The following is a 23528-nucleotide window of genomic DNA, read 5'->3' as shown; positions in this document are numbered from 1 at the left end:
GGAAATCAACCCCAGACTTCAGCAAATCAATGTCCTACCATCGAAGGTGCCAATATTTAGTATGAAACCCCTTACGGATTTCAGATCTTTTCCTGAAAGCAAACTTTAATATAGCAGAAGTCATCTGGATGTGGGCTGGAGATGGGGAGAATGAGAGGAGGCGAGTACCCTAAGGGGTGGAGTGTAGGGGTAGGAGTAAAGAACGGCATTAGTTAAATGTCAGAAGTGAATTTATTCACTTTGTAGTTTTATCTAAACTGAAAACCGATCCTTGCTTGAATGGATTGCTAGAGAATGCGTCTCTCATGGGGCAAGCATAAAGCTATAGTTTTAAAACTTCAAGCTTAAAATAATGAGACTCTGTGTTTGGGGCATCTTTTTAACTCAGCTAATCTAAGGATATGAGAAAAATACTATTCCCATTTAAGGAGCAAAAATTGGTAGATACGTGTTTGGGAGGATTTTTAGATTTGCCAGCATTTGTGTTTCAGAAAACTACACAGCCTCATGGCAAGCCTGAATTTCTGAATACAATGAAGCGGAGATTGTTTTGCCTTGAGTAGATCCAGTTCCTGAAGTCTCGGGGGAACAGCATGCTTCAAGCCTGCCAGCAGATGAGCTTCAAAGTGCCTTAAGGAAGCACTTTGACCAGAAGGTAGAATACTCTCATTATAGAAGGAGAAGGAGTGTGTAATTCATCTCCTACTGGTAAGAATAGTTACTGCTTTTGCAAACACCGTAAATGTGCAATCTAGAAGCTAGAAACAAGTACGCAGTCTTTTTTACATATGTAGTGAAACTACTACACTTTCTGCGGTGGCAAATCTAAGCAGAGACTGTAAATCTAAGCAGAGCGGTATCCAGGGTTGTGGCAGTCTACACTGAATATGCCTACGTGATGGTAGAGGAAAAAAATGCAGATTACATGCAGAATAGCTCCTTAAGAATATCGGATAAGAACTTCTGCAGAACAACTTGTTATGCATCTTCTGGTCCAAATTTCCAAATAAACTGCTGCCGGGTATAAGGATACAAAACACGAGAGAGAGAAAGGGAGAGAACAAGCAAACAAAAATGACCCTGAAGTGATAACATACTTGGTTGCACTTGATATTTCAGAAAGTCTGTGATTCAGGGAAATGAGATGGTCTGGAGGGAGACGTTAGAAACAATAGCAAGACACTAAAGTTCTCTCAAAACCTTGGATCCCATTTTTTATAATAAACAGAATTATATCTTTTTTGATTAGCTTGTGAAAATTATTTGAGAATAATTTATGAAAAGTTCCCACTGCTATAATATACTGAGTTCAATACATTATTCATATTTTATTTTCATTAATTAAAATAAACCCAAATCCTATTAAGAACTTTTTCAAAGACTGATAACCATGACTACAAAATGCTTTGTTGTCACATTTCTTTTCATTCCATAAATTAAATAGACTCTTCTTTGTCTCTAAAGGCTATTTAAACATATTATGTTTCCCAGGAAAGGCTGTGGTTAAACATTGGCATTTTGTCCTTATGTTCCTATAGTTTCCTGTTGTAGCAGTGTAGAATGAAATTATGCCAGAACAATTTCCACATACATATTGAATAAAGTGGTTCAAAGAGTTTTGTGCCAATATGTTTATTTTCTTAAGCGTTCATTGTAAATTTATGAAATTTTAATATTCTCCCATAAACACCTAAGTGTAGTTGCCGTTAAATACAGATTCACATTCAAGTTAGGACTGCTATTTTTTTGTTTCATATGATTTGTTCTTTTTGTTTTTCTTTTTTTTTTTTTTGAGAAGTAGTCTTGCTCTGTCGCCCAGGCTGGAGTGCAGTGGTACCATCTCGGCTCATTGCAAGCTCCGCCTCCCGGGTTCAGGCCATTCTCCTGCCTCAGCCTCCCGAGTAGCTGGGACTACAGGTGCACATCACCGTGCCTGCTTAATATTTTTTGTATTCTTAGTAGAGATGGCATTTCACTGTGTTAGCCAGGATGGTCTTGATCTCCTGACCTCGTGATCTGCCCACCTTGGCCTACCAAAGTGCTGGGATTACAGGCGTGAGCCACTGCACCCGGCCGGCAAATAAATTGTAAAGCTCTACATTCTTGGGCAAATTTTACCCTTAAACAAAAGTACAGCCAATTGTACTAATCCTACAAAGAGCCATTTTAGGGAGCTCTAAAGTTTTCTTATGAAAGCTCTAGTTGAATCACATATCAAAGTACTGGTCTATTAAGTTTCTTTTTTCAGATATAAGTTAATTTTGATGTGTTTGATTTCCTCTTTAAAAAATCACACTTTTGAGACTGGTAATGCCAGCATTTTGGGAGGCCAAGGCAGGCGGATCACTTGAGGTTAGGAGTTCAAGACCAGACTGGCCAACATGGTGAAACCCCATCTCCACAAAAAATACAAAAATAAGCCAGTCGTGGTGGTACATGCCTGTAATCCCAGCTCCTTAGGAGGCTGAGACATGAGAATCACTTGAATCCAGGAGGCAGGGGTTGCAGTGAGCCGAGATCGCACCACTGCACTCCAGCCTGGGTGATAGAGTGAGACTCTGTCTCAAAAACAAAAAACAGTCACCTTTTTGAATGCTTAGACACTACTGGTGGACATGTAAATTAGTTCAGCCACTGTCTAAAGTAGTTTGGTGATTTCTCAAATAACTCAAAACAGAATTACTATTCTACCCAGCAATCACTTTACTGCATATATACCCAAAGGAATGTAAAACATTCTACCATAAAGACATAGGCATGTGTATGTTCATTGCAGCACTATTCACAATAGCAAAGACATGGAATCAACCTAATGCCCATCAGTGGTAGACTGGATAAAGAAAATGTGGTGCATAGGCCGGGCACGGTGGCTCACACCTATGATCCCAGCACTCTGGGAGGCGGAGGTGGGTGGATCATGAGGTCAGGAGATCAGGACCATCTGGCTAACATGGTGAAACCCCATCTCTATTTAAAATACAAAAAGTTAGCTGGGCGTGGTGGCAGGTGCCTGTAGTCCCAGCTACTCGGGAGGCTGAGGCAGGAGAATAGCGTGAATTCGGGAGGCGAGGCTTGCAGTGAGCCAAGATCATGCCACTGCACTCCAGCCTGGGCGACAGAGCGAGACTCCATCTCAAAAAAACCAAAAGAAAAAGAAAATGTGGTGCATATACACCACAGAATACTACACAACCATAAAAAAGAGTGGGATCATGTCCTTTACAGCAACATGGATGGAGCTGGAGGCCTTTATACAAAGCAAACAAACACAGGAACGGGAAACCAAATGTCGCATGTTCTCACTTATGAGTGGGAGCAAAACATTGAGTATATATGGGCACAAAGAAGGGAACAATAGGCACTGGGGCCTGCTTGAGGGTAAAGGGAGGGAAGACGGTAACAACTGAGAACTACCTATCTAGTACTGTGCTTATTACCTGGGTGGCCAAATAATCTGTACACTAAACCCCCACGACATGCAATTTACCTAAAAAATTGGCACATGTACCCCTGAACCTAAAAGTTAAAAAATAATAGCAATAATCACCCTTTAAACCTATCTTTCAACATTTAAATTCTCACCAAAAGACTGAGCCCTAATCATAGGACTATAGAATGTTCCCCTTCCCCTTACACTCTATCACTACATTACTAAAGGCCTATTTCCTATAGTTCCTTTTACTTAGTACATTGTGTTCACTTTTCAACAAAAAAAAATTCCAAGATACACTGAAATGCAAAAAAAATAAATAAGCAGTTTGAAAAGTATGAACAAGCATCATAATCAGAGTCAAGTATGGCAGGAATGTTGGAATTATCAAAGCAGGTATTTTAAATAATTGTGATTATTCTGTTAAGGACTCTAGTAAATAGACAACATGCAAGAACAGATGAATTATGTAAGCAGAGAGATGGGGATACAAAGAAAAAGTCAAAAGAGAAGTCCTAGAGATCAAAGACATTGTGATAGACATAAAGAAGGGCTTTAATGGGCTCATTAATAGACCGGACATAGCCAAAAAGGAATCTTTGAGCTTGATGATATGACAATAGAAATTTCCAAAGCGTAAGAGCAAAGAGAAAAAGATACTCAGTAAAAACAGAATAGAATATCAAAGTACTGTAACAAAACTACAAAAGGATATATATACTGGGAATTTTAAAAGGAGAGAAAAGAGAGAAAAAAAAAATAGAAGCAATATTTGAAACAACAATGACTGAAAATTTCTTCCAAATTAGCATCAGACACCAAAACAGCGATCAAGAAAGCTCAGAGTACACCAGACAGGATACATGAAAAGAAAAATTACACCTAGGCATTTCATATTCAACTTCAGAAAAATCAATAAGAAAAAAAAAGTCTTGAAAGAAGCCAGAGAGGAAAAATAGCCTACGTTAAAGGAACAAAAATAAGAATTACTTCTGACATTTTCTTAGAAACCATGCAAGCAAGAAGAGTGAGGTTGAGAGAAAAACCACCAACCTAGATTTCTGCACCCTGTAAAATTATCCTTCAAAAGTATTAAGAACTAAAGTTCTTCTCAGACAAACAAAACTTGAAGCAATTGTTACTGGTAGACCTGCCTTGCAAGAAATGTTAACAGAAGTTCAGAAAGAAAATGATATAGGTCAGACACTCCAGTCTACATAAAGAAAAGAAGGGAGTCAATGAATTAATAAGTAAAAGTAAAGTAAAACATTCTTTTTTGTTGTTAATTGATCAAAGAGATGGTAGTTTGTTCAAAATAATAATAGCAACAACATAGGGTTATATATGCATATATATGCTTTTGTATACTTTTGTGTACATGAAGCGAGTGATAGCAATGATAAAAGGGAAAGGAAGGAAGAATTAGGAATATTGTGTATTAATATATCTTCTACCTGTGAAGTGGTATAGTGTCATTTGAAAGTGTACTTGGATTAGTTGTAAAAATATATTGCGAACTCTAGGACTAATGTTTTAAAACTTTAAAAAAGTATAACTGATATGCTAAGGAAGGAGAGAAAGTGAAATTATATAAAGTGCTCAATTAAAACACAAAAAGTAGAAAAACTATGTGCGACAAAAATAAGAACTAAGAGCAAGGACAGCAAAGAAAAATCATTAACAAATATGGTACATATTAATTCAGCTATATCAATAATCATCTTAACTGTCAATGGTCTAAAACACACCAATTAAAATACAGAGACTGTCATAGTAAATCAAAAAACAAGACCCAGCTGTCTACAAGAAACCCACTTTAAATTTGAAGACTCTTAGAGATAAAAATTAAGGGGATGGAAAAGATACTGAGGTAAATTATAAAGGGTGGTCATAGTCTCCCTTAAAGGAGAAAAAACTTACTAAATAGATGGAGATAACAAACTACCCGACCAACAAACCACATCATAGGCTCAGGGTTAGAACATCCTGCAGCAAGGAGGTTGAGAAATAGAAGGGAGAATTCCCAAATTCACACAAGCACAGAAACCCACGATTAGTGTCCTTGGGCTGACCTATATTTACTATAATAGTAAAAGAAAAACACCCCTGGGTGGAGATTTAAGGTGCTAATGAGACATGAAATGTAAGTACTAGCATGTACAACCACAGCACATGTGCAGCCAGGGACCACCCATAACATACTCATCAGAACACCCCTTCCCACCCCTCCATGAATAACCATGTAAATCTCCCACAAAGGGCGATCCCCCAGTATCAGACAGGGCTGTCTCACCTTTGAGCAGCCCACGCTGATCAGCTGTCAGAGTGTACTTTTGCTTTGCAATAAACTCTTTTGTTTACTGTTACTTTGGATTCATTCTCAGATTCTTTTGTGCAGCAAAGTCAAGAACCTGAAACAGCCCACTGGCAACAATAGCATGCTAACAGTAATCCAAAGAAAGCAGGAGTAGCTTTATTAATGACACATCCCACTTCAGAACAAGAAGAATTATCAGAAATAAAGAGAATAATTACATAATAAAAATGGGGTCAGTTCTCCAAGAAGACATAACAGTTCTCAGTGTTTATGCACCTAAAAACAGAGCATCACTATATGTTATATTAGCAAAAACTAATAGAACTTCAAGGAAAAATAGATGAATTTACTACTGTACTTTGAGACTTTAACATCTCCCTACTAGTAATTAGCAGATTAAGCAGGCAAAAAATTAGGAAAGACATATTATAATTCAAGTCAACAGTGATATTAATCAACTGCATCCAACGGACATGTATAGAATAATTCACCCAACAACAGCAGAATACACATGCTTCTGAAGCTGCCATGGAATGTTCACAAAGACACTTCATTATCTAGGCCATTAAAAAGCAACTCATTTAAAAGCATATAAGTCCTACAAATTATGCTCGATGACCACAGTGAAATTAAGCTAGAAATCAACTTCAGAAAGATAACTGGAAAGTGTTAAAATACATGAAGGCTTAACTTCACACTTCTAAATAAAAAATGGATCAAATAAGTCTCAAGAGGAATTGTAAAATATTTTGAACTAAATGAAAATGAAATACAACTTTAAATTTGATGACCCATAGAGATAAAAATTAAGGGGATGGAAAAGATACTGTGGTAAGTTATAGAGGGTGGTCATAGCTTTTCATTCTCACTTACGTCTCACAAAAGTGTGTGAAATGCAGTAAAACAATGCTTAGACCAAAATTATAGCATTGAATGCATGTGTTGCATCCCAAGGAGGGTGTGAAATTAATAATGTAACTTTTCACCTTAGGAAACTAGTAAAGGAAGAACAAATTAGACTCAAAATAAGGAGAAGAAAAATATAAAAATCAATAAAATTGAAGACAGAAAATCAATAGAAAAAAATTGACAAAATAAAAATCTGATTCTTTGAAAAGATAAATAAAATTGATAAATCTCTATCCTGAGTAGGAAAGAAAAAGAATACAATTATTAATATCAACATTTGAAGAAGAGCCACCTCTATAGATTCCACGGACATTAAAACATTTTAAAAAATAAAGAAATATTATTAACAACTTCATAACTTTGATAACCAACATAAAATGCAGCACTTCTTTGAAATATATAATCTACTAAAATTCACCACAGAAGAAAAAGACAATCTGATTTGTCCTATATCTATTAAAGGAATTGAATCAATAATTAATAAGCTGATAAAATACAAAGTACCAGGCCCCAAAGAGTTCTCTGGTAAATTCTAACACTTATAAAGATGCAGAAAAAATTTGACAAAATCCAACATCCATTAATGACAACTCTTAGCAAATTAGGAATAGAGGGAAACTTCCTCAAAGTGTCAAAATCTATAGGAAACCTAGAGCTAACATCATATTCCCTGGGGAGAAGTTAGATGCTTTCCTGGTAAGATGAAAAACAAGGCAAGAATGCCTGCTATCACCTCCCCTACTCAACATCATACTGAGGGTCCTAGCTAATGCAATAAAACATGAAACAAACATAAAAGTTACACAGATTTGGAAGAAAGAAATAAGACTCTGCTCACAGATGGCATGATGGTATATGTAAAAAATCCCCCTAAAATCAACCAAAACATTTGTGAAACTAACATGTGGTTATAGTAAGGTTGTAGAATATAATGTTAATACACAAAAGTCAGTTGATTTCTGATATACCAGCAATGAGCAATTGGAATTTGAAATTAAAAGCATAATACTATTTACTTTAGCACTGGAAAGAGAAATGTTTAGGCATAAATTGAATAAAATATGTACCAGGTTGATATGAGAAAAACTACAAACTCTGATTAAAGACATCAAAGATCTAAATAAATGGAGTATAAATTGAATGAAATATGTACAAGGTTTATATGAGGAAAAACTACAAACTGATAAAAGAAATCAAAGAAGATCTAAATTAATGGAGAGGTACTCCATGTACATGGATAAGAAGACTCAATGTTGTCATAATGTCATTTCTTCAAAACTTGATCTGTAGATTTAATGGAACCCCACTCAAAATTCCAGCAAATTATTATGTGGATATCCACAAACCGGTTCAAAAGTTTATATGAAATGGCAAAAGATCCAGAATAGCCAACATAATATTGAAGGAGAAGAATGAAGTTTGAGGTCTAACAAACCAATTTCTGTATGATTCCAACTATATGACATTCTGGAAAATGAAAAATTATAGACATAGTAAATAGCTCAGTGATTGCCAGGAGTTTGAGGGAAAAGGGACTGGGGTAAATGGAACACAAGAGATTTTCTGAATAGTAACACTGTTATGTATGACACTGTAATTTTGGATACATGCCATTTTATATTTGTCAAAACCCATGGAATGTCAAACACAAAGAGTGAAGCCTAATATAAACTACGGGCTTTAGTAATTAATGGTGCATCAATACTGGGTCATGGATTGCAACAACTGTGCCACCCTAATGTAAGATGGTAAAAATAGGAGAAACTGCAGGGAGGTGTGAGGGAACTCTGTGTTTTTCTTTCATCTTTTTTTCTGTAAACCTAAAACTTTTTAAAAAATGAAGCATCTTATTTTTTAAAATTATCTAAATACATTAATAAAAAGTGAGAGATTAGCAAAGTAGATTTTAAAATATCCTAATCATAAGCTGTTTATAAGAAACCTACTTTACATTTAATAAAATAGGTAAATTGAAATTCAATGCATGAAAAAGACATAATATGCAAATATTAACAAAATAATGCAGGAATGGCTATATTAATATCTGATGGAGAGACTTGAGAGTAAGAAAAATTACTAAAGACAAAGAAAGATATTACATATTTTTAAAAACCAGGTTACTATGAAGACACAATGATCCTAAATGTATATAAACCAACAGAATTTTAAAGTACATTGAGCAAAAGCAGATAATACTGAAAGAAGAAATAGACAAATCTACAATTATAGTTGGGGATTCCAACCTTCTCACTAGCTGACAGAATTACTAGTCAGACAATTAGCATAGATATAGAAAAATATGAACAACACAATTCACCAACAGGATCTAATTGATATTCATACATGTATTTATCACATAAAGGAAACTCCAATAAGATTAAAAACTAATTGCTCATCATAAACAATAGAAGGCAGAAGAAAGCGGAATGACATATTAAAAGAGATTAAAGAAAATACGAGACCAAGAATCTTATATCTAGCAAAACTATATGCTAAAACTAAAGATAAAATAGACATTTTCATATAAACAAAAATTGAGAAAATTTGTTGCTGCAAGATTTATCTTAATATTTATTAACAATAACAAAAGATTTCCAGGCTGATTCCTGATATGTGTTAAACCCCATATGAGAAAACAAACAGGCCAGTAAATTGAATTATGTAGATAATTGTTAAAGAGAGTACAATTGAATATTTTGTCTTCTTTCCTTTCTTAAATGATTTAAAATGCAAGTGCATAAAATGATATGTATGTACATAGGTTGTTGGGTTCGTAACCTATAGAAATGTAATGTATTTGACAATAATGGCACAAAGGATATGAGCAGAAGCAAATCTATATTGGACCAACCAACAGAATGACACCAGATGGTTTCCCAGATGTACAAAAGTAAAGAGAACCAGAAATGGCAGATAAGAAGATTAATATCACAAACTTTACAAATGTATACTTGCTCCCCTTTCTTCCTCAGCTTCTTTAAAAGATGCAAAAGTAAAAAGAACAAAGCTCGAGGCATCATGCTACCTGACTTCAAAATATACTGTAAGACTACAGTAACTGAAACAGCATGGTACTGGTACCAAAACAGATATATAGACCAATGGAACAGAACAGAGGCCTCAGAAATAACACCACACATTTACAACCATCTGATCTTTGACAAACCTGACCAAAACAAGCAATGGGGAGAGAATTCCCTATTTAATGAACGGTATGGGGAAAACTGGCTAGCCATATGCAGAAAACTGAAACTGCACCCCTTCCTTACACCTTATACAAAAATTAACTCAAGATGGATTAAAGACTTAAACATAAGACCTAACACCATAAAAACCCTAGAAGAAAGTCTAGGCAGTACCATTCAGGACATAGGCATGGGCAAAGACTTCATGACTAAAACACCAAAAGCAATGGCAACAAAAGCCAAAATAGACAAATGGGATCTAATCAAACTAAAAAACTTCTGCACAGCTAAATAAACTATTATCAGAGTGAACAGGCAATCCACAGAATGGGAGAAAACTTTTGCACTCTATCCATCTGACAAAAGGCTAATATCCAGAATCAACAAAGAACTTAAACAAATTTACAAGAAATAAGCAACCTCATCAAAAAGTGGGTGAAGGATACTAACAGACACTTCTCAGAAGACATTTACGCCGCCAACAAATATATGAAGAAAAGCTCATCATCACTGGTCATTAGAGAAATGCAAATCAAAACCACAATGAGATACTATCTCATACCAGTTATGTGATGCTTTTATAAAGCATGCTCTCTTGCCTGCCACCGGGATTGTAAGATGTGACTTTGCTCCTCCTTGCCTTGCACCGTGATTGTGAGGCCTCCCTAGCCATGTTGAACCTCTTTCCTTTATAAATTACCCAGTCGCAGGTATGTCTTTGTTAGCAGTATGAGAACAGACTAATACATCAGAGATAAAGAGGACATGCTGTAATGTTAAAGAGACAATATATTAAGGAGGTATAAAAATTATAAACCTATGTGCTCTGAGCGAAATATTTCCAAAATCTACAAAACAAAAACAGACTGAATTAAAGGTAGAATTCAACAATAATAGTTGGAGATGGTAATTATTGCAGACATCAATATCTCACTTTCGATAACTAGAAAAACTAAATAGATGCTAGCAAGAATATGGAGGACTTGAGTAACAGTATAAACTAGCTAGATCTAACAGACACTGACAGCACAGTACACCCAAAAGCAGAACATTACTCTCAAGTGCACATGGAACATTTCCTAAAATAGATCATCACATGCTAGGCCAAAAACCAAACCTCAAAAAGTAGAAAATGATTGTCCTTTGATCAAAATGGAATTAAATTAGAAACTAAAAACAGAAAGAAATTTGGGAAAAGCATAAATATATAAAAATTAGCTACATACTTCTAAATAATCAATGAGTCAGAGAAGAGATCATGATGAAAAATAAGCAGAAGAAAGGATATAATAAACATTGAAATAGAAAGTAAAGAAATAGAAACAATGGTAGAGCAAATCAACAAAACCAAGAGTTGGGTCTTTGAAAAGATTAACAACATTGACAAACTTTAGCTACACTTACGGGGAGAAAGAAAGATTCAACTTACTAAAATTAAGAATGAAAGAGGGGACATTACTATTGACCTTATAGAAATAAAAAGAACTATAAAAGATGCCATAAAAAAGTATGTCAACATATTAGATAACTCTGACAAAACAGGATCAAATTCTAGAATAATACTTATAAATCATTTAAAGAATAATTAGTGCCATTCTTCACAAGCTCTTCAAAAAAATTGAATATCTATTACAGCTTTACTTATAATAGCCAAAAAGTAAAAACAACTCCAATGTTAATTAACTTGTGAATGGACAAACACAATAGAGTGTGTCATATATCATACCATATCGTATCTACAATATCATGTTATTGACCAACCAAAGGAATGAAGTACTGACATATGCTGCAACCTGGGTGAAAATATTATATACTTGTAAATATCATGCTGTGTAAAAGAGACCAGAACCAAAGAGTACATTTTGTATTATTCCATTTATATAAAATCTCCCAAACAGGCAAGTTTAGACAGCGGTTGCCTAATGATGTAAGGTGGAGGAGGAATGGAAAGTGACTGCTAATGGGTACCGGGACTCTTTTGAGGGTACCAAAAATGTTATAAAATTAAACTTTGGAATGATTGAGCAACTGAATGAATATATTAATATGTATGAAACATTTTAAGTGAGTAAATTACACGAAATTTAAATTATGGCTAAACAAAGCTGTTTTTAAAAAGTGTACCAGCAGCATAAAATTAGTTATAAATTAATCAGGATTAAACAGTGCTCATCTTGATTAAGCTTATAATGGATGATGATTATTTTACTTATTTTATTCTGTAGTAAACAGTTTTAGATTCAGTGATTAAACAAAGGGCTACCTTTACACTCTACTTATTTTTTAAGTAAAAGTAAAACATTATTAAAAAGTGTATAAACTGGTTCATGTTTACGTTAACTATCTCACCGTTCTTTCTCTTTTACTTCCAACTTACTTTAGTTATATTTGGGGTTTTATTCAATATTGTCTATGGAATCTGTTAATCATTCTTTAAAGGAAAGAGGAAATGGGTAGGGAATAAAGTATGGAGCCATCCAAAAAGGAAAAGATCTGGGAAGATGCTGTGCTGACTTAATGTTAAGAAATGTTAAGAAAGTAAAGCCTTGATGTCTTGGTTTTTATTCTAGAAATATTATTTTGTTGACAGTATACTAAAGTGCATACAACTAATTTAAGATAAAAATAAGGTATATGAAAATATGTAAGATGCAGCTAAAGCAGAGGTGAGAGGAAAATTTTATTACTAAATGTTTATGTTAGAAGTGATAAAGGCCTCAAGCAACTAAGTTCCTACCTCAAAAAACAAAGAAAAGGAAGAAATAAAAAGAGCAAAATTAGACCAAATCAAGAAGAAGCATATTCTGGAATAGCTTTCAAATTATCCTTTTCACAAATAGCCATAAGTTCAAAATTTGGTGTACAAATTCTATATTATGTCTCATTACCTTTAGAATACTTTTTTTTTTTTTTTTTTTTTTTTGAGACACAGTCTCGCTCTGTTGCCAGGCTGAAGTGCAGTGGCATGATCTCAGCTCACTGTGACCTCCGCCTCCCGGATTCAACCAATTCTCCTGCCTCAGCCTCCCCAGTAGCTGGGACTACAGGCGCCGGACACCACCATGTCCACCTAATTTTTGTATTTTTAGTAGAGATGGAGTTTCACCATGTTGGACAGGATCGTCTAGATCTCCTGACCTCATGATCCACTCGCCTCGGCCTCCCCAAGTGCTGGGATTAAAGGCATGAGCCACCGCACCTGGCCTAAAATGCGTTTCTTTTTCTTGACATAAATGCATTATCTGTACTACTATGAATACTGAAATGCCATAATTGAGGCTTTTTTTTTTTTTTTAATTTTGCAAATGGAATAAAGGAGAGAAGGAAGGATGGGATTCTCCTGAGATATTTAGATAAATGTTAGAGAGAAGAAAAGATTCAAGTTGATATTCTGATAAACTTGATAAATCACATGGACAAATCTGACATTTATGAGAGTAAAAGAAATGGAAAACAATGTAAGTGGGTGTAAAGAAAGAAGGAGATCAAAAAAGAATACAAAGTTAAATAGTCCCTCCTATTGGTCACAAGGCCAAATCAGCTGGCTCAGAATATCATTTGCTGCAGTGAGAAACCCTCACTAATTTCCTCCTTTAAGGAACGACTTTGTTCTTAGGAAATCTACACTAGTGTATGGAAATAAAGGGGCATACTGTCTGCAACTTGCTCTTAGATAATTCAAAAAAAGTGTCTGTGTTATCTATATCAATACCTATCTAGAATAAACAAGTGTGACAAAATGTTAACAACTGATAAACCTGGGTAAAGGGTAGGTATATGGGAGTACTTGGCATATTTTTTCAACTTTTATGCACATGTGAAATTATCTGAAAGTGAAAATGTCTGTAAAAATTAAAAAGCATACCATTCCAAAACAGGCTGTATTTATATAAGAAGTGCCCAATGTTTTTGCTTAATTTTTTTGTGGTAAGATTTTAGTCTTCCAGGAAAAGTTTCGTATTGGTTATTATTGTGAAAAATAATGAAGTGGGTCACTTCTACTTTTTCTAAGTTCCCTTTTGAATAACTGACCATCTACACCAAATGAAAGATTCTCTATAATTTTAAAAAATTCAGAAAGGATGTCTCATAAAGTAAGAAACTGTGGTTTGTTCCTCCATTGTTGTTAATTTGCAATGCCCCACTTATCTCTAATGGGACACTAGTAAATTTACTTGCCTTACTGTACTTATTCCTTGATGTATTTCTAATGATTATATCATTCTTTGAAGACTTACATTTGTACCCCCTCAACAATTGTGAGATAAAGTGTTGTATTTGAATACACTAAATGCATAAGAACTATCAAGAGCTCTTCAGAAAGTAATGAGCCTAGAAGTCACCAAAATTCCCACTATAGTACTTCTTAAGATAAGATAAATCCTTTCCAAATAAACAACAAAGTAGAATTTGACTTACTTTTTTATTTCTTTCTTTCTTTACACTGACAGAACAAACCCATGCTAAAACCCTGTTTTTCCTTTTGTTTACAACCTTGTGTATATCGGCTGTATCTATTTAATTTATTTTCCCCATAATGGCATTTTATTGTAACTTTGTGTTTTATACTTTTCTGGTGAAACGTGACTGAAAACTTTTACAGAAGCAACTTGCTTTATGAGAATTTCTTCTTAATTCTCTTATATCAGACAGCACAAGATATAGAGAATTATGGATGTAAAGACCATATAAACATAATTTACAGATGAATAACGCCCATTATTTTCAGCTGTAGGGTTTAGACAATGTGGAAGCATTGACCACCAGACTTCATTTCCATTGTTGATGAACATTACCTACAACTCTCATTAACAACACCAAAAACACGCAGCAAAAAACACCATTAAAAAGTTATGTTTTAAAAATCCTGAGCTGATGTAGTCTGCCAGCGAGCTCTTCCTTTCTCAAGTGGCCACTGATAATTCTTCAAGGAAATATTAGAATTAGATTAGATATTTGGAGCCTAAGTCAAAATAATTACACATTTGTCCACTTTGGAAAGTAATGGAGGTGAAGGGTATGTGTGTACACTTGTGTGGACGCACACAGGCATAGGCACACACCACACGTATTGTGTTTTCTTTTCAATTTTTATTTTTAAATTGTAAATTGACAAATCATAGTTGTGTATATTTATGGAGTACAAAGTGATGGTATAATTTATGAATATAATTTGGAATAATTATATCAAGCTAATTAACATCCACCACCTCAAATACTTGTCATTTTTAACGGGGAATGCATTTGAAATTTCCTCTCTTAGTGATTTTAAAATGTAGAATACTTTACTATGTACTATTTTCACCAAGTTTTGCAATATATCTCAAAGAAAAAAAACCTTATTATTCCTCTTGTACAAACGAGGCTTTGTACCCTTTGACCATCATCTATCCATTCCGCCCTACACCTCCAACCTCTGCTAACGACCATTCTACTCTTTGCTTCTTTCAGTTTGATTATTTTAGATTCCGTATATAAGTGAGAACATGCAGTATTTGTCTTTTTTGGCCTGACTTATTTCTTTTAGCATAACATTTTCCAATGTTGTTGCCAATTTAAAACTTTTTATAAAGGCATATAATTGTAATAGTCTCTTATGATCCTTTGTATTTTGTGGTATCAGTTATAATGTATCCTTTCTCATTTCTAATTGTATTTATTTGAGTCTTCTCTCCTTTTTTCTTAGTCTAGCTAAAAGTTTATTGGTTTTATATTTTAAGAAACTTAGTTTTGTTCATGTTTTGTGTCATTTTCTAGTTTTCATTTCACTTATTTTTGCTCGATCTTTATTATTTTATTCCCTTCTGCTAACATTGGAAGAATTTGTTCTCCTTTTTCTATTTCCTTGAGGCATAATACTAAGTTGTTTATTTGAGATCTTTCTTCTTTTTGCTGTTGATGTTTACTGCTATAAACTTTCCTTTTAGAAATGCTTTTGCTGCATCTCATAAGTTTCGGTATGTTGTGTTTCCATTTTTTTCTCAAGGTATTTTTACATTTCTAGTTTAATTTCTTCATTGACTTAAACATGTTGCTTAATTCTTTTAATTTTAATTTCTTCATTGACCTATTCGTTGTTCAGCGCCATGCTGCTTAGTTTCCACATATCTGTACATTTTCCAGAATTCCTTCTATTGTTGCTTTCTAGTGTCATATCATTGTTGTCTGAAAAGGTACTTGATATGATTCTAATATTAAATTTGCAAAGACTTGTCTTGTGGTCTAACCTGTTGTCTATCCTGCAGAAAGTTCTATGTGTCCCTGAGAATAATGTGTATTCTGCTGCTGTTGGGTGAAGTTTCTGTATGTGTCTGTTAGGTCCTTTTGGCATAAAGCGTCTTTCATGTTCGATGTTATTTTATATCTTTTTATTTTATTAAAATAACTCCTGATTTATGACAGTAGGAAAGTAGGATCTGGTGTTCTCTGAGCTTCTTGTGGGCAGGTGTCTGTTGCTGAATTTTAGAAGTTCTCAGCCATCCCTTTTTTCTTTTCACATTCTGGATGAATGCAGTTTTCATAAAAGGTGCTAGATTTGTGCAACCCTAGAGGTAGGTGACTTCTCTGACTCACAGATCCTTGGGAGCTTCTCCCGAACAGAGTTTCTTTATCCACACACCCCACTTCCCATACCCACTCTCCCACATAGGTGTTCTGGCCACCAGTAATCTCTGAAGGATGGAAGATGAAGAGACATAACATGACCTTTACATGAGTCTTTACTCCTCCCCAAACAGTGAATGTTCCTGGAAACTCGACCAACAGAAAAACAGGGGATATCGATATATGAAAGCACTCATTACTCACGTAATGGAGGCCTTGGCAAAATGTGACACTTAAAGTTCTGCTCAGGGAGAGTAGAAAATAGGCACAGAGAATAGAGAGACTGGTAAAGAATAAAGACTCAAAGGTGATTGAGTTGTATTAAAGGAACGTCTTGATCAGGCTTTGCTTTAGTTTTCTCTTGTGGAGTATGAAACTGGGTGCTATAATTAAATACATTTCTTGATTTCCTAAAATGTCATAGGCTGTTTCCAATTTTTGTTCTTTTTGGAGTTTCTTAAATTGAAATTTGATTCAGGGTAATTTAAAAATATAATGTTAAAGTTAAGATGGAAAGTAGGTCAAAAGGCAATCATGTTAAACAAGAGGATAATTGGAGATAGGACCTTGAACACAAAAGTAATCTTAAATTCTTGACTATTATGATACAATTTGCATAAAGAACTGAGATTTCCTCAGAAAGCTATAGTTAAATGGGACACCACAAATCAAATATAAATTTAAAAAGGAACACATTTATTCAATATATATTCATAGAGTATTCTGGATTAAATGTATAAATTTTAAGAATAAAGTTTTAAATTTGAAAATGAAAGACTATTTCCTGGCCTGTGCGAGGTGGTTCACACCTGTAATCCTTGGCACTTTGGGAGGCTGAGGCGGATGGATCAGGAGGTCAGGAGATCAAGACCATCCTGGCTAACACGGTGAAACCCCGTCTATACTAAAAATACAAAAAATTAGCCGGATGTGGTGGTGGCGCCTGTAGTCCCAGCTACTCAGGAGGCTGAGGCAGGAGAATGGCGGGAACCCGGGAGGCGGAGCTTGCAGTGAGCTGAGATCGCACCACTGCACTCCAGCCTGGGCGACAGAGCGAGACTCCATCTCAGAAAAAAAAAAAAAAAATGAATAAATAAAAGAAAGACTGCTTCCCATCTAAACAGACCATTGGCTTCAAGATACTTACAACTGTGTTAAATCATCTTCCATTGGTTATAGTTGGTTATGGCATTGGCATCCCCAAATCTGGCTGACCAATACTACATTTTTCCTAAATCTCTTTTTTCTCCTGTGTCTTGCTAAGGCTGCTGGTTCATCCTCCCAATTTCCTGTATTTAAAACCCCAGTGCCACCTTTGACCTTGTCCTTTCTCTTCTGCTGTTCATGTCTTCTGTCTCTCACATTCATTCCAACCTACACATCCCAGTGGCCTATTGCTATTTAAGCACCCAGTCCCCACTCTCCTGACTGACTGCAGAAAGCTTTCTCGTCTCTGGACTCATGACACAACAGCTATGATTACACATGACTGTCAGATATGTGGAGTTCTTCAACCATAGTTCTGCAGTGTCATCATTCATTTAAAAAGTTTGATTGACTCCCTATTACCTAGAAAATAAACTTTAGTGTCCTTTGCTCAACATGTGAGGCCCTCCACAATCTAATTTCACATGTTCCAAAACCTTATTTCTTACTACTCTCCTCCAAGGACCCTGAACCCCACATTCCAGGCAAATCCAGTCATTGAACACTTGCAAAGGCCATCAGAAGTCACTGCAAAACCAATCCGGTCTGATTCCTATGGTTTTTAGTGCTCTATGCCCTTTGTCTGAAATGGCTTTCCCTCCACCTCTATTTTTACTTACTGGCACCTTCTACAGCTTTCAACATTCAGTTTGTCATGAAGGCAGCTGTTATAGATTGGATTAGAAGACTGTGAACTGTATTGGTGGTTTCCAAATCAGTGTCACACTTGATTCCCGCCTCCAGAAATTTTGATAGCGGGGGCCTGGAGTAGAGCCAATGAGTCTTACACACACACACTCCACACACCCCAAAACAAACACACACTTCCCCTAATGACTCTCTAGGTGCCAGCCCTAGCCTAGGCCAGGCTGGTGAAACACGCTGGATTAAAAACAACAGGACACTGAGAAAGTATTTGCTACACATACATACGGGATTTGACCATGTGTTATTTGCAGATAACCTAACTCATTGGAGTAAAACCTATTTTAAATTGGCATATGGTATAGGATATGTTGCAGCATTTTATTGGTGAAAATTTGTAAGGTTTTATTTCTGGAAACTGATAAGACTGTGTTTGTGGTCATCACAAGGAAAACTGATAAAACTGTATTTGTGACCACCTCAAGGAAAGCCTGTCCTATGCCATTCTCACCTGCCAAGCTGGCTGCAGTCCCTTCCTCTCCTGACCTCACTTTGCCCCTGAGGGCGCCTCTGTTATTATACTCATGGCTTTCCATTTTCTAATACTGTGTGCTGATCATTTAGGCACATGCTTTATTCTCTAAATAGACTGAAAGGTTCATTAAGTATCTGAAAAGCAAATGCTAATGAACTTGCCTAAAATAAAAAGCATGAACCATGCAAGTTTCTAAGATAGATTGCAGCAGCCATCCCCAGATGATTGCAATCACCTCCCCATTGATCTCCCAGCTGACACATTCTAAGTATTTGTAACTCAGCAACCAGAGTGATCCTTTAAAAATTGTCATAGAGCATCGCTCCTCTTAGTAAAGCACTACCTCACCCCAGTCACGTAGCTTTCTGATTCACAGGAGTAAAAGCCAAAGTCCTTATAACGGCCTAAAAATCATGCATCATCTGCTCCTTTTCAGATTTCATTCACTACCATCTTCCCCCTTCTCTCTCTGTTGCAGTTATGACAGCTTGCTGTCCCCCTCAAACGCAACTGGCATGTTCCTGCCCCAGGGCCTTTGCACCTGCTCTTTCCTCTTACTGCAACAAGCTTGCTCCAGATATGTGAAAGGCTGACTGTCTCGCCACCTTCAGATGTGTGCTCTAATGTCTCTTTATCAATGAGAGCTTCTTTGTCCACCCTTGGCATCTTCTTGCCCTTCCCTGCTTTATTCTTCCCCATGGCACTTACATTGGACACTATGTATTTATTTCCTTAACTAGTCATTCTTCTCCTACTCCCACAACAGTAGGACTGTCCTAAGGTTCTGAGAAGACTCCTGCGATGGGTTTCCAGACTCCTGTCCTCTCACATTTGGTGCTCATGCACCTCTTGGTCGTTAGTGCACCCCAGAGTTTAGGACCTAGAGTATGTGGCTGTGCTTCGGAGGAGAGAAAGAGATTGCTTGGGAGCAGAGAAGGGAGCTTCGCCTGGCAGTGCAGGATCCCTGTGCCCACACGCCCCTGTGTGTTGACAGCGATGCTCGTGGTGTCCACCTGCACTGCCCTCTGGTGTTCAGTCAAAATCAAGCAAATCGTTCTGAGCTGCTCTAGGGGATTGTTAGCAGGTCCTGAGTCTGAGAGTTGGAAACACAAACCCAGAAGCAAACAAATCTGCCCAACACCCCTAACCTGTGGGTTTCACAGAAAATACTGGGGTCAGAGTAGCGTGTTAAATGACACCAGAGTGACAACACAATCATAAAAATCTACACCGTGGATTCTGTCCTGGTTTCTTTAACAAATTGCATGGAAAAAAAGATGGAAGGGGAAGAATAAGAATAAAGAATGCTTTAGAGACTCTGTAATCCATTGTAATATCCATACAAGGATTCAGCTTTTTTTAAAAAAAGAAAAATGGTGTGAAGAAATATGTAAGACTGGCCAGGCACCGTGGCTCACACCTGTAATCCTAACACTTTGAGAGGCTGAGGTGGGTGGATCACTTGAGGTCAGGAGATCAAGCCTGGCCAACAAGCCTGGCCAACATGCCAATATGGTGAAACCCCGTCTCTACTAAAAATACAAAAAATTAACCAGGCGTGGTGGTGGGTGCCTGTAGTCCCAGCTACTTGGGAGGCTGAGGCAGGAGAATCACTTGAACCCAGGAGGCAGAGGTTGCAGTGAACAGAGATCGTGCCACTGCACTCCAGCCTGGGTGACAGGGTGAGACTCTATCTTCAAAAAAACAAAATAAGACAATCAGGGAAATTTGAACAGTGACTGGATTTTTGTTAAAAGTAAGCAATTCTGGCTAATTTTTTAGATGTATTATTTTAAAAAGGGGATCCCTACCCTTTGGAGATGGATACTAAAATATTCGTGGATGAAACGATAGGATGCCAGAAATGCTCTTCAATTAATCTGTGTCAGGGAAGTGGGATCAGAGGAATCAAAACTGTCCAAAACTGAAGCAGGTTATTAGGTCAATGAGTTAATTATACTATTCATTCATGATGCTATTTATTTCCTTTTGTATATGCTTTAAATTTTTCATAATACTAGTAATAAAGATATGTTGAACATGGTAAAGATGGAAAATGTATAGAGACAGAGAAGAAGAAATATTCTTTTTTTTATTTCACACAATTTTGTAGTTTCACATTTTATTTTGTTTTACTGTATTTATGCATTAATTCTATAATTATAAAATGTGCAATTAATAATTAAACTGACCTTATGAAAATTCCTGGAGGGTGACAACTTTGAAACTCATGTGCTAGGTACAAAATTAAAATATATCATTTAGGCCACATGTGATGACTCACACCTATAATCCCAGTACTCTGGGAGACGAAGACAGGAGGCTCCCTTAAGCCCAGGAGTTTGAGACAAGTCCTGGCAACATAGTGAGAGTCTGTTTCTACAAAAAAAAAAAATTTTTTTTTAAATTAGCCAGGCATGGTGGCACACACCTGTAGTTCCAGCTACTCAGGAGGCTAAGGTCAGAGGCTAGCCTAAGCTTGAAATTTCAAGGCTACAGTGAGCCATGGTCTTGCCACTGCACTCCAGCCTGGGCAACAGGGTAAAACCATGTCTCAATAAATACATACATACATACATACATACATACATACATGCATACATACATAATAAAGCATTCCATTCAACATTTTTACTTTAGTAATGCTCAACATTTGGTTTTTACTTATATCCTTTTATGTTGTATTTTCTAAACCAAATTCACATATAGTATAAAGTAGAAGAAACTAGTGATTAAATTCATTGTTTGCAATTGAATTCAGTTTCTTATTTTCATCATCATTTGTTCAGAATTTTTTTTTCTTTCTTTTTTGAGACAGAGTCTCTCTCTGTCACCCAGGCTGGAGTGCAGTGGCGGGATCTCGGCTCACTAAAAGCTCCGCCTCCTGGGTTCACGCCATTCTCCTGCCTCAGCCTCCCAAGTAACTGGGACTACAGGTGCCCGCCACCACTTCTGGCTAATTTTGATTTTGTATTTTTAGTAGAGATGGGGTTTCACTGTATTAGACAGGATGGTCTTGATCTCCTGACCTCGTGATCCACCCGCCTCGGCCTCCCAAAGTTGCTGGGATTACAGGTGTGAGCCACGGCGCCAGGCCTGTTTAGAAATATTTTTAAAGCATTATTGCACTTCTGTTCAGACAGAAAAACAAAAATACATTCTAAGAATATATATTTATATGTATAAAAATATAAAATTTTGAAAAGTTGAGTATTTCAAGCCAATTTTGCAGATGTCCTTGTCCTTCTCTGAGCTACTGACTCACATTCCATGAAGTTGGATGGGTCTCACAGGGCCTGTCAGGATGCAGGCTGCGACATGAAGGCCACGCGACACTCACAGGATTGGCCAGGCTTTTGAAGGACCTTGGAGTGAGTCTTAGCTCCTTAACATTTCCTTTGAGTAACATCAGTGCTTTTGACATTTTGCATGACTGTATAAAACTGTAAGTGTACGCAGAGATGTATATTTCTGAATAAATCACAAAATTGACAAGCAACTGTCATGCATTGTTTTTTGCATCATAGCTAACTTATAAAGTATAGACGACTGCAACATTTACTTATTCAAATACCTTTAAAAATCTGGGTTTTTTTGCTTGTACTTCCCAGGAATTTGACATCGGGGTATTTTCTATTATTTTCATATCTATTGAAATGAACTCAAATCAAAAATGAGGATGTTTCATTATATATTTAAAATGTAAGTTTTCCCATTTAAAGTCAGGCAAACTGAAGTTACTATGAAAAAGATTTAAAATTGTGCAGAATGAATCACTGAAAAATTAGTATATTCCAAAGATCATATTTTCAGAGTATATTTAAATTTTATTCAATTTCCTCTTTGTCAGCAAATTAGTTAATAGCATTACTGGTATCTTAGATGTTTGTGGACACAAAGAGAATAAAGGTAAAAATCATGACCCTCAAAGAGCTCAAAATCCTAAGATTTTTATGGGCAGCACTAGAGGTATAAAATTCAAAAGGACATTACTTCTCCATTCCTGATTAGGTATGTGATGTTCTGGGATTATGCATGACTCTTGCATACTTGAGAGTAATGATGATAGTGATCTCTGAATTAATAGAGGTCAATGTTTATAATAATTATGGCCTTCGACGATGTGAAGTTTGTGGAGCACTGAGATTTCTCGGGGCGATTTTGTAATAGCTAATTCTTAACAGCAATGTTATTTCAGGCTTTTTGGCAGTTCTCTGTTACAACTGATGATCTTTTATTCCAATAATGGTACAGAATTCTTTGAGAAAAATAAATTCATCTTTTCATTTATTTAAGGGAAAAATTGTCACCACAAGCCGATGGCTATAATGTTCTCTATCATTTAAAGAATAAAAGGAATAATCTGATTGAAATTGAATTATCTAAACTTCCAAATGGTTTTGATTCAATTGTTAACATGTGCATTTTTAACAAGTGATATGGTTTGGCTGCGACATTTACTTATTCAAATACCTTTAAAGATCTGGTATTTTTTTGCCTATACTTCCCAGGAATTTGACATCAGAGGCATTTTCTATTATTTCCATATCTATTGAAATGAACTCAAATTTAAAAAATGGGGATGTTTCATTACACATTTATTAATGTGTAACTTAAGATTAATGTGTAATCTTGTAATTCCCATAATCCCCATGTGTTAAGGGTGGGACCAGGTGGACGTAATTGAATCATAGGGGT

At 36.0% G+C, this 23528-nt stretch overlaps 1 protein-coding gene across 1 annotated transcript in view; it reads right to left on the bottom strand.

Moving 5' to 3' along the window:
* Nucleotides 1-22254, bottom strand: part of LOC111528897 — a 102044-nt gene extending 79790 nt beyond the window's left edge. Inside the window, exons 1-3 of the mRNA XM_031934010.1 lie at nt 22122-22254; nt 19660-19923; nt 16475-16659 (exon numbers count right to left, since the gene is read on the bottom strand). Of these exons, the coding sequence (XP_031789870.1) occupies nt 16475-16659; nt 19660-19923; nt 22122-22254 (582 nt within the window). The remainder of the gene's footprint in view (nt 1-16474; nt 16660-19659; nt 19924-22121) is intronic.
* Nucleotides 22255-23528: the final 1274 nt, after the last annotated feature.

This window comes from Piliocolobus tephrosceles, chromosome 14, assembly GCF_002776525.5.
Source record: "Piliocolobus tephrosceles isolate RC106 chromosome 14, ASM277652v3, whole genome shotgun sequence".
Classification (NCBI taxonomy): domain Eukaryota; kingdom Metazoa; phylum Chordata; class Mammalia; order Primates; family Cercopithecidae; genus Piliocolobus; species Piliocolobus tephrosceles.
This window is presented reverse-complemented; position numbering and strand designations above follow the sequence as displayed.